The 23870-nt window shown below is 50.6% G+C and overlaps 1 protein-coding gene across 1 annotated transcript in view; it reads left to right on the forward strand.

Moving 5' to 3' along the window:
- MMD2 (monocyte to macrophage differentiation associated 2) overlaps positions 1-23870 on the forward strand; it is a 49177-nt gene that overhangs the window by 13104 nt on the left and 12203 nt on the right. The window contains exon 2 of the mRNA XM_084763926.1: positions 20920-21001. Coding sequence (XP_084620052.1) covers positions 20920-21001 — 82 coding nt within the window. The remainder of the gene's footprint in view (positions 1-20919; positions 21002-23870) is intronic.

The following is a 23870-nucleotide window of genomic DNA, read 5'->3' on the forward strand; positions in this document are numbered from 1 at the left end:
CTGTAGTCCAGACTGGCCTCGAACTCACAGAGATCCGCCTGTCTCTGCCTCCTGAGTGCTGGGACTAAAGGCCTGCACCACCGCTATCTGGCCAGTTGGCCCCGCCCACAGTGAGCTGATCCTCCTCCATCAGTTAGCAGTTAAAAAGGTGCCTCCCAGAGGTTAATTGCCACAGGCCAAGCTGACAGAGGGAGTTCCCCATCTTCTCTTCCCAGGTGTTTCTAGTGTCTGTCAAGTGAACCAGAAACTAAGCAGTACAGTTGACAAAGAGCAGTGGCTCACATCTTTGATGCCAGCACTTGGGGAGGCAGAGGTAGGCGGATCGCTGTGAGTTCGAGGCCAGCCTGGCCTACAAAGTGAGTCCAGGACAGCCAGGGCTACACAGAGAAACCCTGTCTCAGAAAAAAAAACCAAAAAACAAAAAAACAAAACAAGAGCTTGTCATGAAAGCACGAGAGCCGAGTCTAATCCCTAGCACCCACCACATGAAAATGGACATGGTGGCATGTGATCATAACATCAGTGCTGGCCAGGCGGAGGCAGGTGGATGCCAGGAGTTCCCTGGCCGGCCAAGCTAGCCTACTCAGGCCTGTCACAAAAAGGCAAGATGAACAGGTCCTGAGGGGCAAGACTGGAGGTTCACAGCCCAGCTCCACACATGTATACACACACACACACACACACACACACACACACACACACACACACACACGTGTCTGCACACTTATAGGCACCCTCACACATGAACTTCATCCCCCCCACCTCATACAAACCGTTTGCCATCTTCCTTTTGAACAATTCAGTTTACCAAATATAAATCTAAATTTTAAAAAGATCTATCTAGCCGGGAGGTGATGGCACACGCCTATAATCCCAGCACTTGGGATTACACACAATTAAAAATAAACAATCATAGCTGGGCTAGGTGGTGTGTGCCTTCAATCCCAACACTTGGGAGGCAGAGGCAGGTAGGTCTCCGTGAGTTCGAGGCCAGCCTGGACTATAGAGTGAGTTCCAGGTCAGGTCAGCCAGAGCTGTAACACAGAGAAACCCTGTCTTGAAAAACCAAACCAAACCAAACCAAACCAAAACAAAACAAAATCTGTTTTTGAGACAGGGTCTCACTATGTAGCTCTGACTGTCTTGGAACTTACAAGGCAAACACTTCACCTACTGAGCTACCTCCTCAGCCTCCTTTTAAAAGTATGCTTATTTTAGGTGATGTGTATGTATGTGTATGACCACATGCGGGTATTGTAGGTGAATGCAGGTGCAGATGTAGACCAGGCTGGCCTCGAACTCACAGAGCTCCACTTGCCTCTGCCTCCTGAGTGTTGGGATTGAAGGCACACACCACCTAGCCTGGCTACGATTGTTTATTTTTAATTGTGTGTGTGTGTGTGTGTGTGTGTGTGTGTGTGTGTGTGTGTGTGTGTGTGCACACGTGTGCACATGAGTGCAGTATCTGTAGAAGCTAGAAGGATGTCATATCCCCTGGACCTGGAGTTACAGGCCGTTGTGAGCTGCCCAGTGTGGGTATTAGGTCTGGAGTTTGGGTCCTCTGGAAGAGCAATCTCTCTAGCCCCTTTTTTAATCATTGTTGAGATGAGATCTCACACTAGAACTCATTATGTATCCCAGATTCTCCTTCAACTCACAACAATCCTCCTGCCTCTGCCTCCTGGGGGCTGGGACTGTAGGCATAGGCCACCACTGTATTTCATGTGGTCATGACATCAGTACTGGCTGAGTGTGCTGGACACGGTTGTAATCTCAGCATACAAGAAGTGGAAACAGGAGAGTAATTTGTGTGAGACCACTCTGGACTCTATAGATGGAACCTGTGTCAACCAGACCAACACACTTGATCCTTTTGTTTGGTTTTTGTTGTTGCTGTTGTTTTGAGACAGTGTCTCTCTGTGTAACCCTGGCTGCCTTAGACTCACTTTGTAGACCAGGCTGGCCTCGAACTCACAGTGATCCACCTGCCTCTGCCTCCCGAGTGCTGGGATTAAAGGTGTGTGCCACCGCTCACCAGACAGCTTCCTTTCTTTTATGGTTCATTTCTTCTCTCTGCCCAGGGCTGGCCCTGCCCAGAATGAGCTGATCTTCCTCCATCAATTAGCAGTTAAAAAGGTGCCTCCCAGAGGTTGAATGCCACAGGCCAATCTGACAGAGGGAGTTCCCCATCTTCTCCTCCCAGGTGTCTCTAGTGTCTGTCAAGTGAACCAGAAACTAAGCAGTACAGTTGACAAAGATCAGTGGCTCACACCTTTGAGGCCAGCACTCCGGGAGGCAGAGGCAGGTAGATTGCTGTGAGTTCGAGGCCAGCCTGGTCTACAAAGTGAGTCCAGGACAGCCAGGGCTACACAGAGAAGCCCTGTCTCAAAAAAAAAAAAAAAAACACCCAAAACAAAACAAAACCAACCAAACAACAACAACAACAACAAAAAAAAGTGCCTCCCAGAGATTGATTGCCACAGGCCAATCTGATGGAGGGAGTTTCCCATCTTCTCTTCCCAGGTGTCTCTAGTGTCTGTTTCTCTGTGTAGCCTTGGCTGAACTGAACTCGCTTAGTAGACCAGGCTGGCCTCAAACTCACAGCGATCCTAAAGGTGTGTGCCACCACCCTGGCCTTACTTGATCTTAGTCAAACGGTTAAGAAACAATACCAGCCAGTTGTGGTGGTCCATGCCGGTAGGATTTGATGAAGGAGGTGGAGGCAGGAGGATCATGAGTTTGAGGCCAGCCTGGGCTAAACATTTTTGTCAGGTGTGGTGGCACATGCCTGGAATCCCAGCAGTCAGAGAGGCAGAGGCAGGCGGATCTCCGTGAGTTCGAGACCAACCTGATCTACTAAGTGAGTCCAGGTAAGCTAAAGCTACACAGAGACACCATGTCTCAAATGACAACAACAACAACAACAAAATAAAAATAAAAATAAAAGTCAATAAGCAGTACCAAACCAACACAGAAAAACACAACAGCCAGGGCCTGTGAGCCAGCAGGCTGTGTGTCCTGGGTCCTGGGGTTCAGGTCCGGCTAAGCCAATACCCTGCCCTCCTGGAGTTCACAGTAGCATTAGTGGGTGGCAATCTGCCTATGGAAGTGTGGCCAGGGGAGGGCAGGAAGGTGCACGTGTGGTAGAGCAGGGGCTGTGATGCCTTCATAGGCTACAGCAGGGTGTGAGGAAAGGTTGAGGTGGTATACAGTAAGTGCTGACTAGTTGCAGACTGACTCAGAGGGTCGCTGGCCATGCTAGTGAGTGGAGCCGTCATTCAGCGCTGGTCCATAGCTTGCTCGCACCCCCCCCCTCCTTCCTTTCCTCCCTGTCTACAAGCTAGGGTCTCGTTACAGAGCTCAACATCACCTTGTAGCTCAGGTTGGCTTTAAACTCACTATGTAGCCCAGGCTTGACCGCAGCCTCATGATGCTCCTGCTTCTGTTTCTGGAATGTTGTGATGACAGGCCCATGCCACTATGTCTAGTCTTCCTCCCTTTTCCCATGGTGTGTGTGTGTGTGTGTGTGTGTGTGTGTGTGTGTGTGTGTGTGTGTTTGTGTGTGTGTGTACACACATGTACATGTATGTGTAGGCCAGAGGTAAACTTCTGGTGTCATACCTCAGACATTATCCACCTTTATTTTGAGACAGGGTCTCTCTCTGGCCCAGGCTGCCTGGACAGTGAGCCCCGAGGCATCTGCCCGTTTTCGCCTCCTCGGAGCTGTGATTACAGGTGGGCCCCGCCAGCCCTAGCTTCCCTTTATATAAGTTCAGAAAACTGAACTCGGGTCTCAGTGTCTGCAAGGCCACCACTTCATCAACTGCGCTGCCTCCCCAGCCTCCTTTTAAAAGTATGTTTATTTTAAGTTGTGTGTGTGTGTGTGTGTGTGTGTGTGTCTGTCTGTCTGTCTGTCTGTCTGTCTGTCTGTCTATCTGTCTGTCTGTCTGTCCATGTGTGGGTATCATAGATGACTGCAGGTGCCCGTGAAGGCCAGAGGTATCAGATCTCTTGGAGCTGGAGTTATGGATGATTGCGAACTGCCTGATAAGGGTACTGGGACCTGAACTCACTTTTAACCACTGAGCAACCCAGCCTGGTTTTTATTTTTACAGACATGATCTTACATTATAGCCCAGGCTGCCTAGAACTCACTAGTAAGCCAGCCTGGTCTTGGCTTTTATTTTATTTTACTTTATTTTATTTTATTTTATTATTATTTTGGGGGCAGGGGGTGGGGGGGACAGGTCATTTGGCCTCATGTGTTTGGATAGAATGTCACAGTGATAGGAACGTGTAGAGGAGAGCTATTCACAGGAAGTAGAGAGAAGGAGACAGGAAGTGACCGGGGATAATAGACTCTGCAGGACCCACTCCCAGTGACCTACTTTTTCCCCCCAGCTAGATCTCACCTCCTAAACTCCCGTCATCTCTCAGAATAGCAGGCCATCTGGAGACGACACACTCAACCCATGAGCCTGTGGGGACAAATCATATCCAATTCATAATGGGGTTTGTATGGTGCAATATTATCTTTAAATTGTCTTGGGCTGTTTGGGCAGCTAGTCCAAAATGCCAGAGACTGAACAGCTAGCAAACATCTGTTTCGAGGCTTTCTGCATTGGGGAAATGTGAACAGTGCCCGCCCCTTCCTCATCAGGAGCCCCGTGGCAAGCCAAAGCATGAGTTCCGTCTGAGTTCTCCCTGGAGAACCAGCGAGTTCATTGGGTTTACTTACAGGTGAGGCTGCTTTACAGGAGTGTAGGGTTCAAGCAAAGCACCCCCACTGCGCAGTCTTCACCCAGCATGGATGGCGGCCTTTTCCTTGGCTGCATAGATGGAACCGTTCAGTTAGCTTCCCAGCCTGTGTACCCTAGCGCCTCCCAGGACACAGAATTAGGGCAGAAGGGCATACAGATGGCTGTGAGGAGCCGCTGGACGCTCAGGTGAGTGTCGATGAGCCTTCCATGAGGGGGATGCCAACAGCCAGTGGGCCGACTCAGGATGAGCACCGCTCATCCGACGAAGGTGGCGGCTGTTTGCTTGAGGTCCAAATTTTACAAGAGAAATTCAGGTCACGGGTGGTGTCCCACACCGGTAATGCCAGCACTCGTGAGGTGGATACAGGAGCGTGTATCCTGAGGTGGATCAGGAGTTCAAAGCCGTTCTTGGTCATGTAGGTTGACAACCAATCAGGGAGGGAGATGGGAGACCTTCTCACACACCTCAAACACCAAAGTGAAACCCAACAACCACCAGAATTTATCAGAAATGTCCTCTCAAAATGCCAGGACAAACCCCCAGCATGACCAGCGTTGTCAGATTTCCAGGGTCCTAACATTCCTGGACCCTCACATGGCGTCAGGAGCGCTGGAGAGAACTCTGGTATCCCCTGAGGATGGCGTGGATCGCATTGACGAGGTTCACCTCCTGACTTCATAGTCTCAGAGCCCTTCCTCCTGACGCCATCATAGCCAGCTTGTACCATATGGATCTGGCAAGGGGGGCGCATGAGCAGTTTTGGTCCATGATGCTGGGATGCACCTAATTTTACCATTTGACCCAAAGGCCATCTCTCCTGTCTCTTCCAGGAGGGTTGCCCGGTCCCAGGATCTTGTCTGCGATTAGGCATTGTTAGCCATTGGCCACTCTTTGCTCGGAACTCCTCCTCCTCAGGCCCCCACCCCCTGCTCCCCACATTCCTGCAGCGCATTCAGGAAGCTCTCAGGCCAGTTGCTTTTTTAGGAGGTCTCTTCGTCTGGAAGCATGGGGTAGCTTCTCTGGATCCCAACAAGGCTCTGTGTCCTCCCCCCCCCCCCCCGTGTGTGTGTGTGTGTGTGTGTGTGTATTTATATGTGCATGAGTGTGCACAGGCCTAAGGTCGATGTGTGGTGTCTTCCTGTCCACCTTATGTTTGAGGGAGGATCTCTCACTGAACTTTGAGCTCACTGAGTTGGGTGGACAGGCTGGCCAGCAAGCTTGAGGGATCTCCCATCTCTATGACCCCTTCACCCCTAAACTGAGCCAGGGTTACAGATATGCACCGCCACATGCGTGCTAGGAGATTAAAACTCAGATCTCTGTGCTTGTGTGACAAGCACGTTACCATCTCGGCCGTCTCTCACGTCCATCTTTTTCAGACAGAGACTCATGACGTCCAGGCTGGTTTTGAACTCTCCATGTAGGTCAGGTTGACCTTGAGCTCCGATCCTTCTGCCTTCATTTCTTGAGTGCTGGAATTATAGGTATGTGGTATTATATCCAGTTATCTATCTGTCTGTCTGTCTATCCATCCATCCATCCATCCATTAGCCATTCATCTATCTATGTATCTATTCGTATATCTATATATCTATCCATCCATGTGTTTATATAACTATATATGTGTGTGTGTGTATGTATGTATGTATGTATGTATGTATGTATGTATGTATCTATCTATCTATCTATCTATCTATCTATCTATCTAATTCCTATAGTCTGGGTTTGTTAGCTGAGGCTGGCTTTGAACTTCCATTACAGCTACCAGCATGCCTGGGCTTATGTTTTATTGTGTAGCCCAGGATGGTCTCAGACACTTTATTTAGCTGAGGATGGTTGTTGATTCTTCTGCCTTGGTCTCCAGAGTGTTGAGATTACAGGCAGGCACCTTGACACCCAACTTCTTGCTTTTAATGAATTCATATTTAATTAGCTACGAGGCTGGTGGCTCCATAGCGGCACAGATGTACTACCCAGGCCTTAATGATATTCACAATTGACATTTTTCAGAAGAAAAGCAGAGTGCATGATGCATTTCACACACAGCTCAACAGGAGGCAGAGGCACCGAAGCTTCCAACTACACTACATTGATTGGTAGAGATAATGGTCAGCTCTTTTTAAGAGTATCCTGTTGCCTGGCAACCTCATACCCACTGGTCCCTCCAGCCATTAGTTATCAAGATGAAAATCAATTCTTTCAGTCATTAGGGTGCTGCGGTTTTCTGACGAGCCCTTCCAATATTTTCTTTTAATAAAGAGAACCCTGCCTGCTTCCCCAGCTGCTGCGCCCCCACACCCCCACCCCGTTGCCTAAAGTCCTCTCATTGAGTATTCCAAAGTGGCTGGATCCAAGATAAAGCCAAGACTGCATTTCAAAGACAGGCCTCAGAGGGAATGCATTTGGAGCGTGGATATCCACAGATGTGGGAGTGCTGCAGCTCTGTGAACCCCTGGGAGGCAAGGCGGGAGGGGAGGGAGGGGAGGGAGGGGAGGGAGGGGAGGGAGAGAGAGCGTGTGCGGGATGTGTGAGTCCAGGGACAGTCTGTTTGTGGCTATCTTACTTGGGAGCCAATGCCTGGATACTGTGCGTGGGGGATGGAACTGGACTGAAAAGAAGAGACACCATGTAGGAGAAACCCTTTGATTCTGCAATTAAAAAAAACTTGTGTGTGTGTGTGTGTGTGTGTGTGTGTGTGTGTGTAGGGATGCATCACACACCTGTAGAGGTCAGAGGAGACTCTCACCTTCCACCATGTGGTTCCTAGCCTTGGAGGCAAGGTCCTTCATCCACTGCGCCATCTCACCGGCACCTGGACTTAATGTTATTTGACACAGGGTCTCACTATGTCGCTCAGGCTGCCTTCAAACCAGTGATCTTCCTGCATTAGCCCTTTGAGTGCGGGGACCACAGGCGCGGGCCACTGTGTGCTGTGTTAACCACCTACGTGCCCTCCACCCTGCCTTTCTCTCTCCTTCCTTCAGGACGAGGTCTCATGTCTCCCAAATCAATCTTAAACCAACAATGTAGCTGGGGATAACCTCGAACTCCGATTGCGCCTACACTTCTCTCCCCGGTGCCAGGATTGCGCACACGTACCATCATGCCTAGTTTTATGCAGCTGGACTGCGCTCCCACTGTGGCCCTCAAGCATGCTTGGCAAGCACTCTACCCAGTTAGCCCCATCCCCGGCCCTCGGGGTATGTATATTGCCTGCCTGCTCTCAGGCCGCGCCGACACGGTATTTCGGAGCTGTGGTTTGAGAACCTGCGCTGTGGCGCGGGGTCAGGTTTTTCCTTTGCTGGATTGAACTCTGCAGGGAGCTGGATTTAAGGTCCCTGGAGCAGAGCACTAAGGCCAACTGAGATGGACCCTCTCGTTGTGAGGCTGCTGGAATGTGTGGCCCAGGGAGCAGGGCTAACTTGGGACCTAAGCTTTTCCCTAAACCAAACTCTCCATGAAATCAACGCAGCCACCACGTTGGTTGTAGGGTGCAACGCTTGCTAATTGCTAGGGGGATGGGGAGAGTGAACGTTGCTGTCTTGCGTGCACCTCTGTGTCTCTGTCGATGGAATGGTAGCACCGTGTTATACTTCCAAGGCCCGGTGAAGTAGGTGAAGGGACTGCCTGTGACATGTTCCTTAGGAGAGCTCAGCAGTGGGACTTCCTTCCTTGAGCTTGAACTCAGGGCCTCCTGCAATAGGCAAGCACCCTACTGCTAATTCATGCTTCCAGTCCCTCACTGGGGGACTCTGGACAGGGGCTCTACCACTGAGCCACACCCCAGGCCCTCACTGGGGGATTCTAGGCAGGTGCTCTACCATTGAACCACACCCCAGCCCCTCACTGGGGGATTCTAGGCAGGGGCTCTACCATTGAACCACACCCCAGCCCCTCACTGGGGGACTCTGGGCAGGAGCTCTACCACTGAGCCACACCACCAGCCCCTCACTGGGGGATTTTAGGCAAGTACTCTACCCCTGAGCCACACCCCAGCCCCTCATTGGGGGACTCTGGACAGGGGCTCTACCACTGAGCCACACCTCAGCCCCTCACTGGGGGATTCTAGGCAGATGTTCTACCACTGAGCCACACCCCAGCCCCTCATTGGGGGACTCTGGACAGGGGCTCTACCACTGAGCCACACCCCAGCCCCTCACTGGGGGATTCTAGGCAGGTGCTCTCCCACTGAGCCACAGCCCAGGCCCCTGATTCTAGGCAGGTGCTCTACAACCAAGTCACACTTCTAGTCGCTCACTAGGGGAATCTTGGCAGGTGCTCGACCACTGAGCCATGCCTCCAGCCCTTTTCACATTTTATTTTGTGTCAGGGTCTCATTAAGTTCTCAGCTGATCTTGAATTCACTCTGTAGCCCAGGCAGGCCTGGAACTTACTATCCTCCTGCTTTAGCCTCCCAAGTAGTTGGGGGGGTGACTGGCTCGCATCCCTAGATCTGGCTAACTTGATGATTTTGATGCTGCGAGGAGTCTCAGGTGGCACAAGCCCAAGGTTCTCTTTCCCAGAGACTGAGCCAGGTCACTGTGAACCTTGTGGGAGGAGCCCTGAATCTATGAATGGACACAAAGAAACTGCTTGGGGGCTCTAAAGAGAGGGGAGAGCTGCCTCCCGGGGCTGTCCTTGGCCTCTATGGGACCGACAGACAGAACTCCCTTTGTGTAGGAATCTGGGCAAACCTCTTTAGTCTCTTGTCCAAGGGACTCAGGGTCGCCACTGGCAGGCACCAGCCCAGCGGGGGGAGGGGCAGTGGCTGCAGCAACTTTCTCCTTCTCTCTGGGAGGTGCAGACCTCCACACCCCAGGGATACGCCAGAGGGAGAGGGAGAATCTTCAGAAGCAAGGCAGGACGTCGCAGTCCCCTACGCTTCCTCTGTCCATGAGTTCTGACCCTGCTGGGCATACTCACTAGTCTCCCACGTGGGTCGGCAGACTCCAGTCTTCCACTGTTGAAGTTGACTGGGACACACTGGGACTGTACGCAGGCCATTCAGCCTTGCCCAGTGCTCGCTCATTATATTTCTACTTTCATCCCTCAGTCCTTCTAGAAGTGGGCTGGGAGTTCCTAGTGTGGATTTCCCATCTTTTACTCCCCTTCTCTTGTGGATGGGCATCCAAGGGGTTTCTGACATTGATTTTAGCCGGCTCTGACCCTACCCGGTGGAGAAGCACTGGTCTTGCTTGTGTGTGTGTGTGTGTGTGTGTGTGTGTGTGTGTGTGTATGTGTGTAAAACAGTGCCACTGGAAGCGAGACATTTTATTTCAAAATAATGACACACACAGAGCTCACAAATGGAGGTCAGAGGACAACTTTTGGGAGTCGGTTCTCTCTGTCCGCCATGTGGGTCCCGGGGATTGAACTCAGGTCATCAGCCTTGGCTGCAAGCGTTTTCGCCTTTTTAACTTTTTAGTCATCCCACCTGCCTTTCCTACAAGTATGTTATGTTGGTCTTGGTGGTGGTGGTTTTAATTCTGTCTGGCCTTGCGTATTGACTTAGTATTTCTTTTCTTTTCTTTCTCTTTGGTTTCTTGAGACAGGCTTTCTCTGCGTATCCCTGGCTGTCCCAGACTCAATTTGTAGACCAGGCTGGCCTCAAACTCAAAAAGACGCACCTGCTCCTGCCTCCTGAGTGCCGGGATTAAAGGAGTGCGCCACCACGCCCATCTTGCGTACTGATTTAAAACCTGGATTTCAGTATTTAAAATCTCACTAAAGTGCTGTGGATGTGGCTCTGTGGTAGTTAGCCTGAGGCTCTATCTCTAGTACCAAATCAATCAACGACCCAGTCAATCAGTAGGGCTGTGCTGTGTCTCTGTGGTAGAGTGCTTTAGCGCGCTGCTCCGACTTTGCTCATACTTTGACGCTTTGTCTTTAAATGTTCCAATCCATCCTCTCCCACATGCCCAAGAACACCCTCCTCAAGCCCTCAAAGCAGACCTGCCCCACTGTCCAAATCTGGGACCTAGTTTCTGGTTACTCTCCGTGCCGTCTCTCCCTTAAAATAATTCTTTTTTTTTTGGTTTTTTGAGACAGGGTTTCTCTGTGTAGCCTTGGCTGTCCTGGACTCGCTTTGTAGACCAGGCTGGCCTCGAACTCACAGCGATCCGCCTGCCTCTGCCTCCCGAGTGCTGGGATTAAAGGCGTGCGCCACCACCGCCCGGCTCTTAAAATAATTCTTAAGATCAAACTGTCATTTCAGATCTGGTTGCTGCGATATAAATGTGTATTTCATTTCTTAGGTGGCCTTTTGAGTCCGTTTCTTTCATTTAGCATGGCTTTTGCGGGGCGGGAATGGGGTGGCATGGCTGGAGACGGAGTTAGGGATCTTTCTCATGCTGGGCAAGCACTCCGCGAGCAGTCCTCCTAGCGTACTGTTTTGAGATTTTCCTGAGCTATAGACGATAACAGTCCATAATTCTCTTTTTATTTTATTTATGGCATTTGTTTGCATGAGGGGGTACACACATGCCATGGATCCTGGGTGGAAGTTAGAGATCGGCTTGGGGGAGCTAGTTCTCTTCCTCTACCGTGTAGGTCTCAGGATTCGAACTCAAGTCATCAGGTTTGGCTTCAAGCCCCTTTAGTGGCTAAGCCATCTTGCTGGCTCCACTTTCTTCTTTTGTGTGTGTGAGGGTTTGGAGACAGGGTTTCTCTGTGTTGCCCTGGCTATCCCAGTAGACTAGGCCGGCGTCAAACTCACAGAGATCCACCTGCCTCCACCTCCCCGAGTGCTGGGATTATAGGCATGCGCCACCACCGCCCGGCTTTTTTTATTTTTTTATTTTTTTTTATGTTGTGTTTATACATTTGTCTGTGCATGTGCTGAACAACTGTCCATGAGCACACATGCTGGCAGAGACTGGCTCCAGTGTCTTCTTATTTGCCCTTCATCTTATTTTTCTGATAGTCAGCTAGACTGGCTGGCCAGGAAGGGGACCCAGCATTCTGATTCATTTGGGGGCCTGCCAAGGGGCTTCAAGGTTGCCTGCAGAATGGAGATTCTGTCCTCCAGCGATAGGGGAGCCATGCTTAACCTCTGCCTCTATTTTGCCTATCACATTCCCGCTAAGAGTCTTGGCTAACTCATGGAAAACTTCTATCTTTTTTGGTCTTTGTTTGTTTTTGTTTTGTTTTGACACAGGGTTTCTCTGTGTACACTTGGCCGTCCTGGACTCGCTTTGTAGACCAGGCTGGCCTCGAACTCATAGCAATCCGCCTGTCTCTGCCTCCCAAGTGATGGGATTAAAGGGATGCGCCACCACTGCCTGGCTGGTCTGTTTCAAACAAAGCATTAGCTATGTAGCCCAGGCTGGCCTTGAACCCCCGAGTCTGTTGCCTCTGTCTGCCCGGTGCTGGGATCAGCACACTCAGCTTCTTGCAGTCTTGGGGTCGCTTCTGTGACTGACAGCTTTGTCCCGAAGCATCTACACTTGATATCTTCCATCTGTTGACATCAGACCTCTGGGGCTGCAGAGGTGGCTACGGGGGTCAGGTGTCCACTGTGCAAACACAAGAACCTGAATCCAAATTCCCAGAACCCACGTAAAAAGCTGGGCATGGCAGTGTATGTCTGTAACCCCAGCACTAGGGGCTGAGGCTGCAGGGACTGGTGCATCCCTATGGGGCCATTGGAGGCCGACTGAGCCAAACTGGCGAGCTTCAGATTCAGTGAGAGAAGCAGAGGTCACAGAAAAGATGGTGGAGAGTGACTAAGGGAAATGCCCGTCAGCCCGGCCTCCACAGGTATCCAAATATGTGGGCACTCACATGAACACACATGGGTACTCACATGAACATATTTCTCTCTCTCTCTCTCTCTCTCTCTCTCTCTCTCTCTCTCTCTCACACACACACACACACACACACACACACCACTGGTCTTCTGCAGAGAATAGATATACTCTTTTGTTTGTTTGTTCTTTTGTGTAGCTCTGGCTGTCCTGGAACTCACTCTGTAGAGCAGCTGGCCTCATACTCACAGAGATCCGCCTACCTCTGCCTCCCGAAGGCTGGATTAAATGCGTGCACCACCACCACCATCCAGCTCTGATAAACTCTTCGTTCGTTGTCTGTTTTTCAAGACAGGGGTTCTCTACGTAGCCTGGACTTATTTTGTAGATCAGACTGGCCTCGAACTCACAACGATCTGCCTGCTTCTGCCTCAGTGAGTGCTGGGATTAAAGGCATGGCGGCACCACACCCAACTTTTAATAAACTCTTGAACATTGGATTATTTCTCAGCATTAAAAAGGAAGGAGAGTTAGGGTGTGGTTTGCTGGGAGAGCACTTTTCTTGTGTCTTGGTTTCTTTTCCTGTACCTGTGATGAAATATTCTAACAAGGGCTGGACGGTGGTGGCTCACACCTTTAATCCCAGGACTTGGGAGGCAGAGGCAGGTGGATCTCCGTGAGTTCAAGACCAGCCTGGACTACAAAGTGAGTTCCAAGACAGCCAAGGCTACACGGAAAAACCCTGTCTCAAAAAACAAAAAACAAAACAATAAATAAATAAATAAATATTCTAACAAGGACAACATAAGGGAGAAAGGGGTTTGTTCCAGCCAAGTTTAAGGGTTCTGTTCATCACGGCAGGGAGGTCAAGGCAGCTGGAGCTTGAGACAGCTCACATTGCACCTGCCCTCAGGAGAACGGAGAGAGAATAGATGCGGCTGCTCGCTGTGCCCCGCCCCCTTTTTGAGACAGGGGCGCGGAGGGGGGGCGTTTTACAGGGGGCTTGTGTGTGTGTGTGTGTGTGTGTGTGTGTGTGTGTGTGTGTGTGTGTGTGTGTGTGTGTGCATGTCACTATGTATACTGGGCTGACCTGGAACTCTCTATGTAGCCCAGGGGGCCTCCCAGAGTCTAGGATTCCACCTAAGGTACCGCCCACAGTGGGTGTGTCTTCCCTCCTCAACCAATAACATTAAGATAGTCCCCACAAGTATCCCGCTCCACCCCATCCCCACCCCGCGCTTTCCCAGTTGCCCTCCCCCTTCCGCCCCCCGACCCCGTGGTTTCAATGATTCTGTTAAGTCATAAGTTCTCACTACCACACCTAGCACGCATAAGGTCTTGAAGCCTTTCTACAGCATTGCAAAATAAAATGAATTACGTAGAAACAAACAGAAAAGGGACTGTGGAGATGGCTCAGTTGGTCCATCCCCTGCAAACACAAGGAGCTGACTACACTCCTCAGCACCCACGTACAAACTGGGAATGATATCAGCCTCCACACACATATGCAAGCATGCATACAAAAATAAATAAAACACTTCTTTTAAAAAAAACCAACCAAGGCCTGGCAGTGGTGGCGTACGCCTTTAATCCTAGCACTTGGGAAGCAGAGGCAGGAAGATTGCTGTGAGTTCGAGGCCAGCCTGGTCTACAAAGTGAGTCCCGGACAGTCAAGGCTACACTTGACTGTCTCGAAAAACCAAAAGCCAAACCAAACCAAACCAAAAACAAACCAAACCAAAACCAAAAACAAACAAACAAACAAACAAACACCTCCACCAAAACCAACCCAACCAAACAAGCAAACAAAAAACCCCCACCAAAAAAAAAAAGAAAAGAAACCCAAACAAAAAAGCTGGGCGCAGTGGCACACGCCTGTAATCCCAGCATTCAGGGAGGCAGAGGCATGCAGATCTATGTCAATTTGAGGCCAACCTGGTCTACAAAGCCAAGGCTTCATGGAGAAACTCTGTATCAGGGGGAAAAATTGGGCCAATGAAACGGCTCATCAGTGAAAGGAGCTTCCTGCCAAGCACAGCATCCTCAGTTCGAATCTAGGCACCCACAAGATAAAAGAAGAGCACTAGCTACTCTAAGTTGTTTGCTGACCTTCACATGGAGACCTTGATTCAAGCCCCGCCCAGTCAAAAATAAAAAGGAAAGAACACACAACAACATAGATGAATCTCAGTTGCATTATGCTAATGTTAAAACATGACCTAAAGGAATTATAATGGGGAAAAGAAGACAGAAGAGTTGACAATTAGTACTAAAATGATCTTTAACAAGGATTTTTTTTTTTGTAGTGTTGTAGATTGAAACTAGAGGCTCATACATACTAAACAAGTACTCTACTGCCAAGCCACACTCCAGCCCCTCACTGGGGGATTCTAGGCAGGTGCTCTACCACTGAGCCACACCCCAGCCCCTCACTGTGGGATTCTAGGCAGGGGCTCTACCACTGAGCCACACCCCAACCCCTCACTGTGGGATTCTAGGCAGGGGCTCTACCACTGAGCCACACCCCAGCCCCTCACTGGGGGATTCTAGGCAGGTGCTCTACCACTGAGCCACACCCCAACCCCTCACTGGGGGATTCTGGGCAGGTGCTCTACCACTGAACCACACCCCAGCCCCTCACTGGGGGATTCTAGGCAGGTGCTCTACCACTGAGCCACACCCCAGGTCCTCACTGGGGGATTCTAGGCAGGGGCTCTACCACTGAGCCACACCCCAGCCCCTCACTGGAGGATTCTAGGCAGGTGCTCTATCACTGAGCCACACCCCAGCCCCTCACTGGGGGATTCTAGGCAGGGGCTCTACCACTGAGCCACACCCCAGCCCCTCACTGGGGGATTCTAGGCAGGGGCTCTACCACTGAGCCACACCCCAGCCCCTCACTGGGGGATTCTAGGCAGGTGCTCTCCCACTGAGCCACACCCCAGCCCCTCACTGGGGGATTCTAGGCAGGTGCTCTATCACTGAACCACACCCCAGCCCCTCACTGGGGGATTCTAGGCAGGGGCTCTACCACTGAGCCACACCCTAGCCCCTCACTGGGGGATTCTAGGCAGGGGCTCTACCACTGAGCCACACCCCAGCCCCTCACTGGGGGATTCTAGGCAGGTGCTCTACCACTGAGCCACACCACTAGCCCCTCACTGAGGGATTCTAGGCAGGGGCTCTACCACTGAGTCACACCCCAGCCCCTCACTGGGGGGATTCTAGGCAGGCACTCTACCAATGAGGTGCATCCTGAGCTCTAAGAATAGTCCATTTTTCTTTTGAACACACAAACTCCTCTTTGACACATTTGCAGAGATTGTTCTCTATTCAAAGCACAGTTGCTATAGGGCGTGGTGGTGCACACCCTTAATTCCAGCACTCAGGAGACAGAGGTAGGTGGATTACTGTGAGTCGAGGCTAGCCTAGTCTACAAAGAAAGTCAAGGACATCCAAGGCTACACATGGAAACCCTGTATGGAAAAACCAAAACCAAAACCAAACAAATCTCAGCAGTCGCCTTGCACCTGCTTTGTCTTGATTCATCTATTGGTTTTCCTAAACAGAGTCCCCCTGTAGCTCAGTTAACCTCAAATTCACTGCGTAGGTCAGGGTGCCCCTTAAGTGCTGATCCTGACTTGGGGTGACAGGCATGCACTGTTTTTTTTGTTTTGTTTTGTTTTGGTTTGGTTTTTTTGGTTGGTTGGTTGGTTGGTTGGTTGGTTTTTTGAGATAGGGTTTCTCTGTGTTAGCCTTGGCTGTCCCGGACTCGCTTTGTAGACCAGGCTGGCCTCGAACTCATAGCGATCTGCCTGCCTCTGCCTTCTAGTGCTGGGATTAAAGGCGTGCACCACCACGCCCAGCAGGCGTGCACTGTTATGTGCAGCTGCAGCAATACCAGGTCCATTATAAAAAAAATTTCATCAAATTCCCCAAACCATGTTACAAAATTGTACATAAATTAAAGTATAAAAAACAGTTTTGTTGCTAGTCTAGGGCTTTTTGAAGAGAAACGCTGAGTCCCAAGGAGTTAAGAGAAAGGGCTGTGGGTCTTCAGGGTGGTGGGAATGGTCTGTTGGGCCTCTGCCAAGGCGTGCTCCCCCACCTTTAAGTCCCTGCTCCCCACTGAATCCATCACCCTCTATTCAATAGCTACAGCCTAAAGGAGAGACAAGGAGAGTTTTGTGGAGAACAGAAATAAATAAATAATGGCCTGCCCCAGGTCTCCACGGCAACCGTGACATCACCCTGGACCCACATGGCTGGCACCATGGGTAGCTTGCCTGGTGTTAAAGGCACAGGAAAGATACGGTGGCGTGTGGTGACAGGTGCCGGAGTTTCCTCGACCCAAAAGGTGTTAGGCTTGCCCACCTGTGGGTCTCTTTACCAAGTGTCCACCTGGCTTCAGACCAGCTGGTGGCAGCATCAATTGTCACTGCCTCTTGGGGGCTTTGATAGAGCTAATTAACAACACCTGCTGTGACATGGGCCAGTGTCCTCTCATGCCTGCAAGGATGGAGTGGTGACACTCAGAGCTTCAGCACATATAGTTATTCTCTCACAGCTCTGGGAGGGCTGAGTGCCAGGATGCAGGTGTGGGCAGGGCTGGTTCTTTTCGAGCTCCGACCGTCCTTTCCCTAGGTCCTGGGACATTTGGTGGCTTGTAAACATGTTGTTCCCATCTCTGCCTCCATGACATCAGGCCATCTTCTCCCTGCAACTGTTTTTTACATGGCATCCTGCTCTAGGTTGTTTTCTGCCGTCTGCACACAATTTTATTTGTGTCCTTGGAGCCTGAACTTTGCATATCCTGCCATGCCCCAGCCCCTCACTGGGGGATTCTAGGCAGGGGCTCTACCACTGAGCCACACCCCAGCCCCTCACTGGGGGATTCTAGGCAGGGGCTCTACCACTGAGCCACACCCCAGCCCCTCACTGGGGGATTCTAGGCAGGGGCTCTACCACTGAGCCACACCCCAGCCCCTCACTGGGGGATTCTAGGCAGGTGCTCTACCACTGAGCCACACCCCAGCCCCTCACTGGGGAATTCTAGGCAGGGGCTCTACCACTGAGCCACCTCTCCAGACCCTTTGTGCTTTGAGTCAGGATCCCATTAAATTGCCCAGGGTTAGTGTCAGCCTCACTTTGTATCTCCAGAAACTCTCTTACTTGTGACTCTCTTGTCTCTGCCTCCCAAGTTAGCTTGGATAATAGGGCTGCACCATCAGGGCTGGATGCATGCCTAGTGTTCTTTCTTTCTTTTTCTTTTTTTAAATTTTATTTTCATTTTATGTGTCTGGGTGTATGTCTCAGACTCCCTGCAGCTGGACTTACAGACAGCTGTGAGCTGCCATATGGATGCTGGGAATTGAACCCGGATCCTTTGGAAGAACACCCAGTGCTCTTAACTCTCCAGCCCCTGCCCGTGCTCCCCCCCCCCACCTCCACTGCGTGTCTGGTTTGCAATCTTACCCTGCAAAGGCACCCAGATCCCTCAATAGAAAACACTGGCAGTTGGTTGCTACGGCTCAGGAGCCCTGGGATGCTCAGCCTGGAGTCTTCATTTTTTTTTTTTTTCATCTGTCTGATGAGCTAGCTGAGCATCACCCTGTCCATGTGACAATGGGATGACATGGGCAGGACTGTGCCATCGGGGGGGGGGGGGGGGGGTGGGGTGGGGATGCTGTGGAAGAGCTGGTGGCTCGGGGGAGCTGCCATGGTCTCTTGAGTCATCTAGTTGTCACTGTATAAATCAGACACAGGAGCACCAGACACATGGACCTCCCTCCAGCCTTTGCTCCTCTCTTGCGACACCATCATCCCACTAGCTGGTATACAGAAGGCGTCCAATAAGTGCTCTGTGGACTGCAGTGGCAGAGAGCAAGCTCACAGAGCGCACTCATGAAAAGCTCCAGTGTACTTACCAGCACGAGCCCGGCATACAGAAGTGCCCAATAAACGGTCGCTGATCTGTCTGTGACATGGAGACAGCACAGAGAAGGCACTCCACAAATGTTCCATGTACTGTGTCAGCAGAGAGCTGGCATACAGAAGGTGCTACATGAATGTCCCAGGGACCCAGCATTGACCCGGCACTCAGCAGGAGCTGGATAAGACCTTAAAGAATCGTGACGCACACGGGCCTTTGTTCTGAGCCATACGTTTTGGGGGAAACACACAGTAATAATTGCGTTTGCGTGTGTGCGAATGTGCGTGCGGACACTGGAGGAGGGTCCTTGGCGTTTCTCTCCCTCACTCTCTGTTTTGCTACCTCAAGATGAGTCTGTGTCTAACAAGCTTGGTTTGACTGGCTGCTGGGATGTTGGCATCTGTCTGTGCCCCTTGCCCTCAGTGTTGGCATTGCGGGCGTGTACAACCGTACTTTACTTTTCACATGGGTGCTTGGGATTCGAACTCAAATCTCTGTACTTTTATCTATGTACTTGTTACCTGTGTACTTTTATGGGCATGTCCTCAGCCTGTATAGGTGGGATCTTGAGGTAACTATCTCTTTGGGTGGCATCTGACTCCCTCTAGTGGACGATGCTGGGCAAAGCTCCAGGGGAAACTTGGGCGCCTGTGTGTGGAGCGCACAGCTGTCTGGTTCTGTCTGTTTGTCGGGCTGGGTGGGAGATGTGTACAGGAGCTTCTAACTGGAGACCTGGGACGCCTCTTGCTGGCCCCACTAATACTCAAGTGTCACCCAGGCTAACTGGAGTGCCCTTCATACTTATGTCAGAAGCCTGCTGAGCTGGGATGGAGTTGTGCGCCACCTGGTGATGTCACTGCTCTGCTCCGAACTGTGCTGTGTGAGAATAGAGTGGAGGCAAAGACATTTGGAAGGTCCCAGACACCAACACAAAAGCAATGATGTTTGTTTGTTTGTTTTTGTTTTTCAAGACAGGGTTTCTCTGTGTAGCCTTGGTTGTCCTGGACACACTTTGTAGTCCAGGCTGGCCTCGAACTCATAGAGATACACTTGCCTCTGCTGCCCTGAGTGCTGGGATTACAGGGGTGTGCCATGGCACCTGGCTATACAAATAATGCTTAATAGTAATGTTAATTAAGTTTAATTATATTATTCTATATATAATATATAAAATAATGTTAATAAATATTTAATGTTTGTTTGTTCATTTATTTATTCATGAGGCAAGGCCTCAATATGTAGCCCTGGCTGGCCTGGAACTCTCTATGTAGACCAGGCTGGCCCTAAATCTGTCTGTCTTTGCCTCCTAAGAGCTGTGATTAAGGGTGCTTGCCCCAAGTGTTTATCAATGTGCATATACATGTGCACTGGAACTGGAGTTTCAAGTGGTTGTGGGCTACATGATGTGGGTGCTGGGATTTGAACTTGGGTCCTCTGCAAGAGCAGTAAGAACTTAACTACCAAACCATCTGTAGCTCCAGGTTCAAGATTATTTCTTCTTCTTCTTCTTCTTCTTCTTCTTCTTCTTCTTCTTCTTCTTCTTCTTCTTCTTCTTCTTCTTCGCTGTGAGTTCGAGACCAGCCTGTTCTACAAAGGGAGTCCAGGACAGCCAAGGCTACATAGAGAAACCTTGTCTCAAAAAAGCAAGAAAGAGGAGGAGGAGGAGGAGGAGGAGGAGGAGGTCTGGGAATGAGGCTCAGCTGGTAGAGTGCTTGCATAGTTTGTGTGGAGCCCTGGGTCCTATCTCCAGCGCTGCATGAGCCTGAACTGTGGTGCACACCTGTAACTCCCAGCACTCAGGAGCCCCCGGCTGCTACCCAGCTGAGTGCAGGGATTAAACAGGTGCACCAATTACAGCAGTGTCCGAGGTGGTGGGGACGGAGCTCCGAGCTTTGCAGGAGCTAGGCAAGCAGTACACGGAGTTGCATTCTCAGCCCCGGTAAAGGTTTGGGTTTTCCCCCCCTCCCCCAAATATTGCATTGAAGATTAGACACAAAGCACTCTGTGGTTAAAAAGAAAGCGTTGATTGCTTACAGCTGAGAAGACGGCTCATTAGGCTCAGTGTTAGCTACACAAGCATGAGGCCGTAAGTGCAGAGCCCCCAGAGCCTATGTAAAAGTCCTGCAAAGCCAGACCTTGCAGTGGAGAAGCAGGGAGGCTGAGATGGGCAGATCAGTGAGGCTCACTGGCTAGGCAGTCAGCCTAGCTGAAACGGTGACCTCGGCCTGAGAACCCTGCCTGCCTGAGAAAAAAAAATAAGAAAGGTGTGTGATCGAGGCAGGCACTAGACAACTGGCCTGTGTGTACACACAGAAGCAAGCACATATACCTGAGCATGCAATTCCAAACCGTGCAATACACAGAAAGGAAGAAGGAGGGAAGGGGAGAGAAGGGAAGCTGTATGGGTGAGAACTTGGACTCCGCCCTTTCCCGGCTGGTCTTTCTGAAACCCCGCTCCCCCACCCCTGCCTCTCATTGCAGATTTATGAATGACCGAGTCCCGGCGCACAAGAGGTACCGACCCACAGAATATGAACATGCAGCCAACTGCGCCACTCACGCTGTGAGTTGACTTGTGGGGTGCTGACATGGGGGGGCCCTTCGGGGTGGGGGGTAAGGAAGGTGCTCTTCTCAATCTAGTGTGTATTTGGTGTCTGTGTGTGTGTGCGTGTGCGTGTGCGTGTGCGTGTGCGTGTGTGTGTGTGTGTGTGTGTGTGTGTGCAGGTGAGTGCGGGTGCCCATAGAGGTCAGTAGAGGGTGTCAGATCCCATGGGGCTGGAGTTACAGGCAGTTGTGAACTGCCTGATGTGGGTGGTGGACTTGAACCCTGGGTCCTCTGGTGTGATGGCTGTGATGGTGCATGCTTTTAAAAAAATATTTATTTTATGCATGTAATTGTTTTTGAAAACACATATGTGCATCACATGCTTGCCTGGTGTCTGAGGAAGCCAGAAGCAGGGGGTCAAACCCCTTGGAACTGGAGTTATAGACAGTCTAAAAGGGTGCTGGGAATTGAACCCAGGTCCTTTGGAAGAGCAGCATCTGGATGGACCCAGGTGTGGTGGAACAGGCCTGTGAGTCTAGCCCTTGAGAGTCTGAGGCAGGAGGTAGTTATTAGTTTGAGGCCAGCCTGATGAGAGATCCTGTCTCACACAGAAGGTTCATGGTACCACATCAACATGGACACCTTTTAAAAATCTGTGTGTGTGTGTGATGTGTATCTATGTGCCTGCTTGTATGTAAGAGTGTGAGCACCCGTGTGCCGTGATGCAGGTGTGGACATTGGAAGACAATTTCAGGTGTCATTTCTCACCTTCTGCCTTGGTTGAGATGGCCTCTGTTGTCCTGGTGTGGGCCAGGCTAGCTGGTCCATGAATTTCTGGCTATTCTTTTGTCTCACTGTACGTATGCTGGGATAATGTCAAAGTGCCAGGATTATAGACATGTCCTACCGTGTGACCCCAAACCACAGGAATAAGTGTCCCCAAACAGAGGTGTTGAGACAGAGGACCAGGAATGAGAAAATAAAGAGGATAGAACGCTGAAATCAGGAGATCTGCAAGAGCTTGTGACTCACATCAGCAAGTTTATTAAGAAACACAGCATCAGCTGGGCAATGGTGGCGCACGCCTTTAATCCCAGCACTCGGGAGGCAGAGGCAGGTGGATCATTGTGAGTTCGAGGCCAGCCTGGTTTACAAAGCGAGTGTGGAAAGGCCAAGGCAACACAGAGAAACCTGTGTCAAAAAACAAACGAAGGAAGGAAGGAAGAAAGAAAGAAAGAAAGAAAGAAAGACAGTATCTTTTTTTTCCATATCTAGAGACAGGGTTTCTCTGTGTGGCCCTGGCTGCCCTAGACCTCACTCTGTAGACCAGGCTGGCCTCAAACTCATAGAGATCCACGTGCTTCTGCCTCCCAAGCGCTGGGATTAAAAGTGCGTGCCACTATCAGATCTCATATACTGTTTGCAGGGGGAAATGGAACGGAGTCAGCAAAAATCTATCACGAAATGGGACAAAGTCAGCAGGAAACTAATCAAGCAATGTTGCAGAAAGGAGACACAGCATATCTCAAGTGTGTCACAGCCTGGGCACACAGCAGCCTTGGGACTGATAAGCACAGCCCTTTTGTAGGGAAGAGCTGGGTTCCCAGGATCTGTCTGACATCACAGCTCCCCCAAGACTCTGGCTGTGACCGGCTCTGCCAATTGTGTTCATAGTTTTCGACAAAGAACTGTGTTCCTTCTCCATACATCAAGGCCTCAGGGAAAGCCTTGGGTTGGCCTGGCTCCAAACGCCCAGGTCTGGCTTTATGCAAGCTCCCAGGGTCTGATCTCAGGTCTTCACACGTGTGTGGCAGCTCCTCGATCCATTATGTACAAGTCTTAGTTTGTAATTGTGATTTTATGTCTGTGGATTTTTTTTTTTTTTGGCCTGGGTGTATGTCTGTTCGCCAGGTGCATGCCGGGTGTCCGCCAAGTATTGAGTGATGCTGGTCCTAGGTGCCGCAGTAGAGGGAGAAACTCACCGAGATGCTGAGCCTTCATTTCCTGTAGGAGCAGCGGGGGTTCAGCCTTCTTGGAAAGGTCCCAACGACCAAAGTTATCTTGCTCTTGCTGCCTGGGGGGGGGGGGGAGGGAGTAGACGACCCGCAGAAATCTTAGTCCACTTTGACCATGCCTAGCCGCAATCAAAAGAAAGAACGCCAGATTTGTCTGAGGACCAAGGTCGGTGCAGCTGCAAGCTCCCACAATGCACCAGGTGCAGACCTTACACAGAGACATCATTTCTTCAAGGTTCAAACAGTCTCAGAACAATCTCTCAGCCTCTACTGATCGACCCAAACACAGCAAAGGCTTCCCCGAAACGTTTCACTCAAAGCCAGACGCAAAGACTTCATTTTACACCTTACTACAACAAAGGACGGCAGAGGGGATCAGATCCCCCTGCAGCTGGAGTTACAGATGGTTGTGAGCGGCCCTTTGGGCGCTGGGAATTGAACCTGGGTCCTCTGGAAGAGCAGCCAGTGCTCTTAACTACTGAGCTGTCTCCTCGGCCCCCAGTAGGTACCATTTTCATCTTGTATGCGCCAGTTAATGCTTTTGGAAAGTGAAAATGGAATCTATTCCTCTCATGTCTCGCTTCTTTTTTTTTTTTTAAAGGTTTATTTATTTATTTAGTATACAGTGTTCTGCCTGCACATACTCCTGCAGGCCAGAAGAGGGCACCAGATCTCATTATAGATAGTTGTGAACTACCATGTGGTTGCTGGGATTTGAACTCAGGACCTCTGGAAGAGCAGACAGAGCTCTTAACCGCTGAGCCATCTCTCCTCCCTGTCTTGCTTCTTCAGTGACCCCGTTAGCCTTCAAGTGCTTGGTGGGCGCCATGTTGTCTAAGTATCAGGCAGTGCGATCTAGCAGCAGTTCTCAA

This window comes from Acomys minous, assembly GCF_964271855.1.
Source record: "Acomys minous genome assembly, chromosome: 16".
Taxonomy (NCBI): domain Eukaryota; kingdom Metazoa; phylum Chordata; class Mammalia; order Rodentia; family Muridae; genus Acomys; species Acomys minous.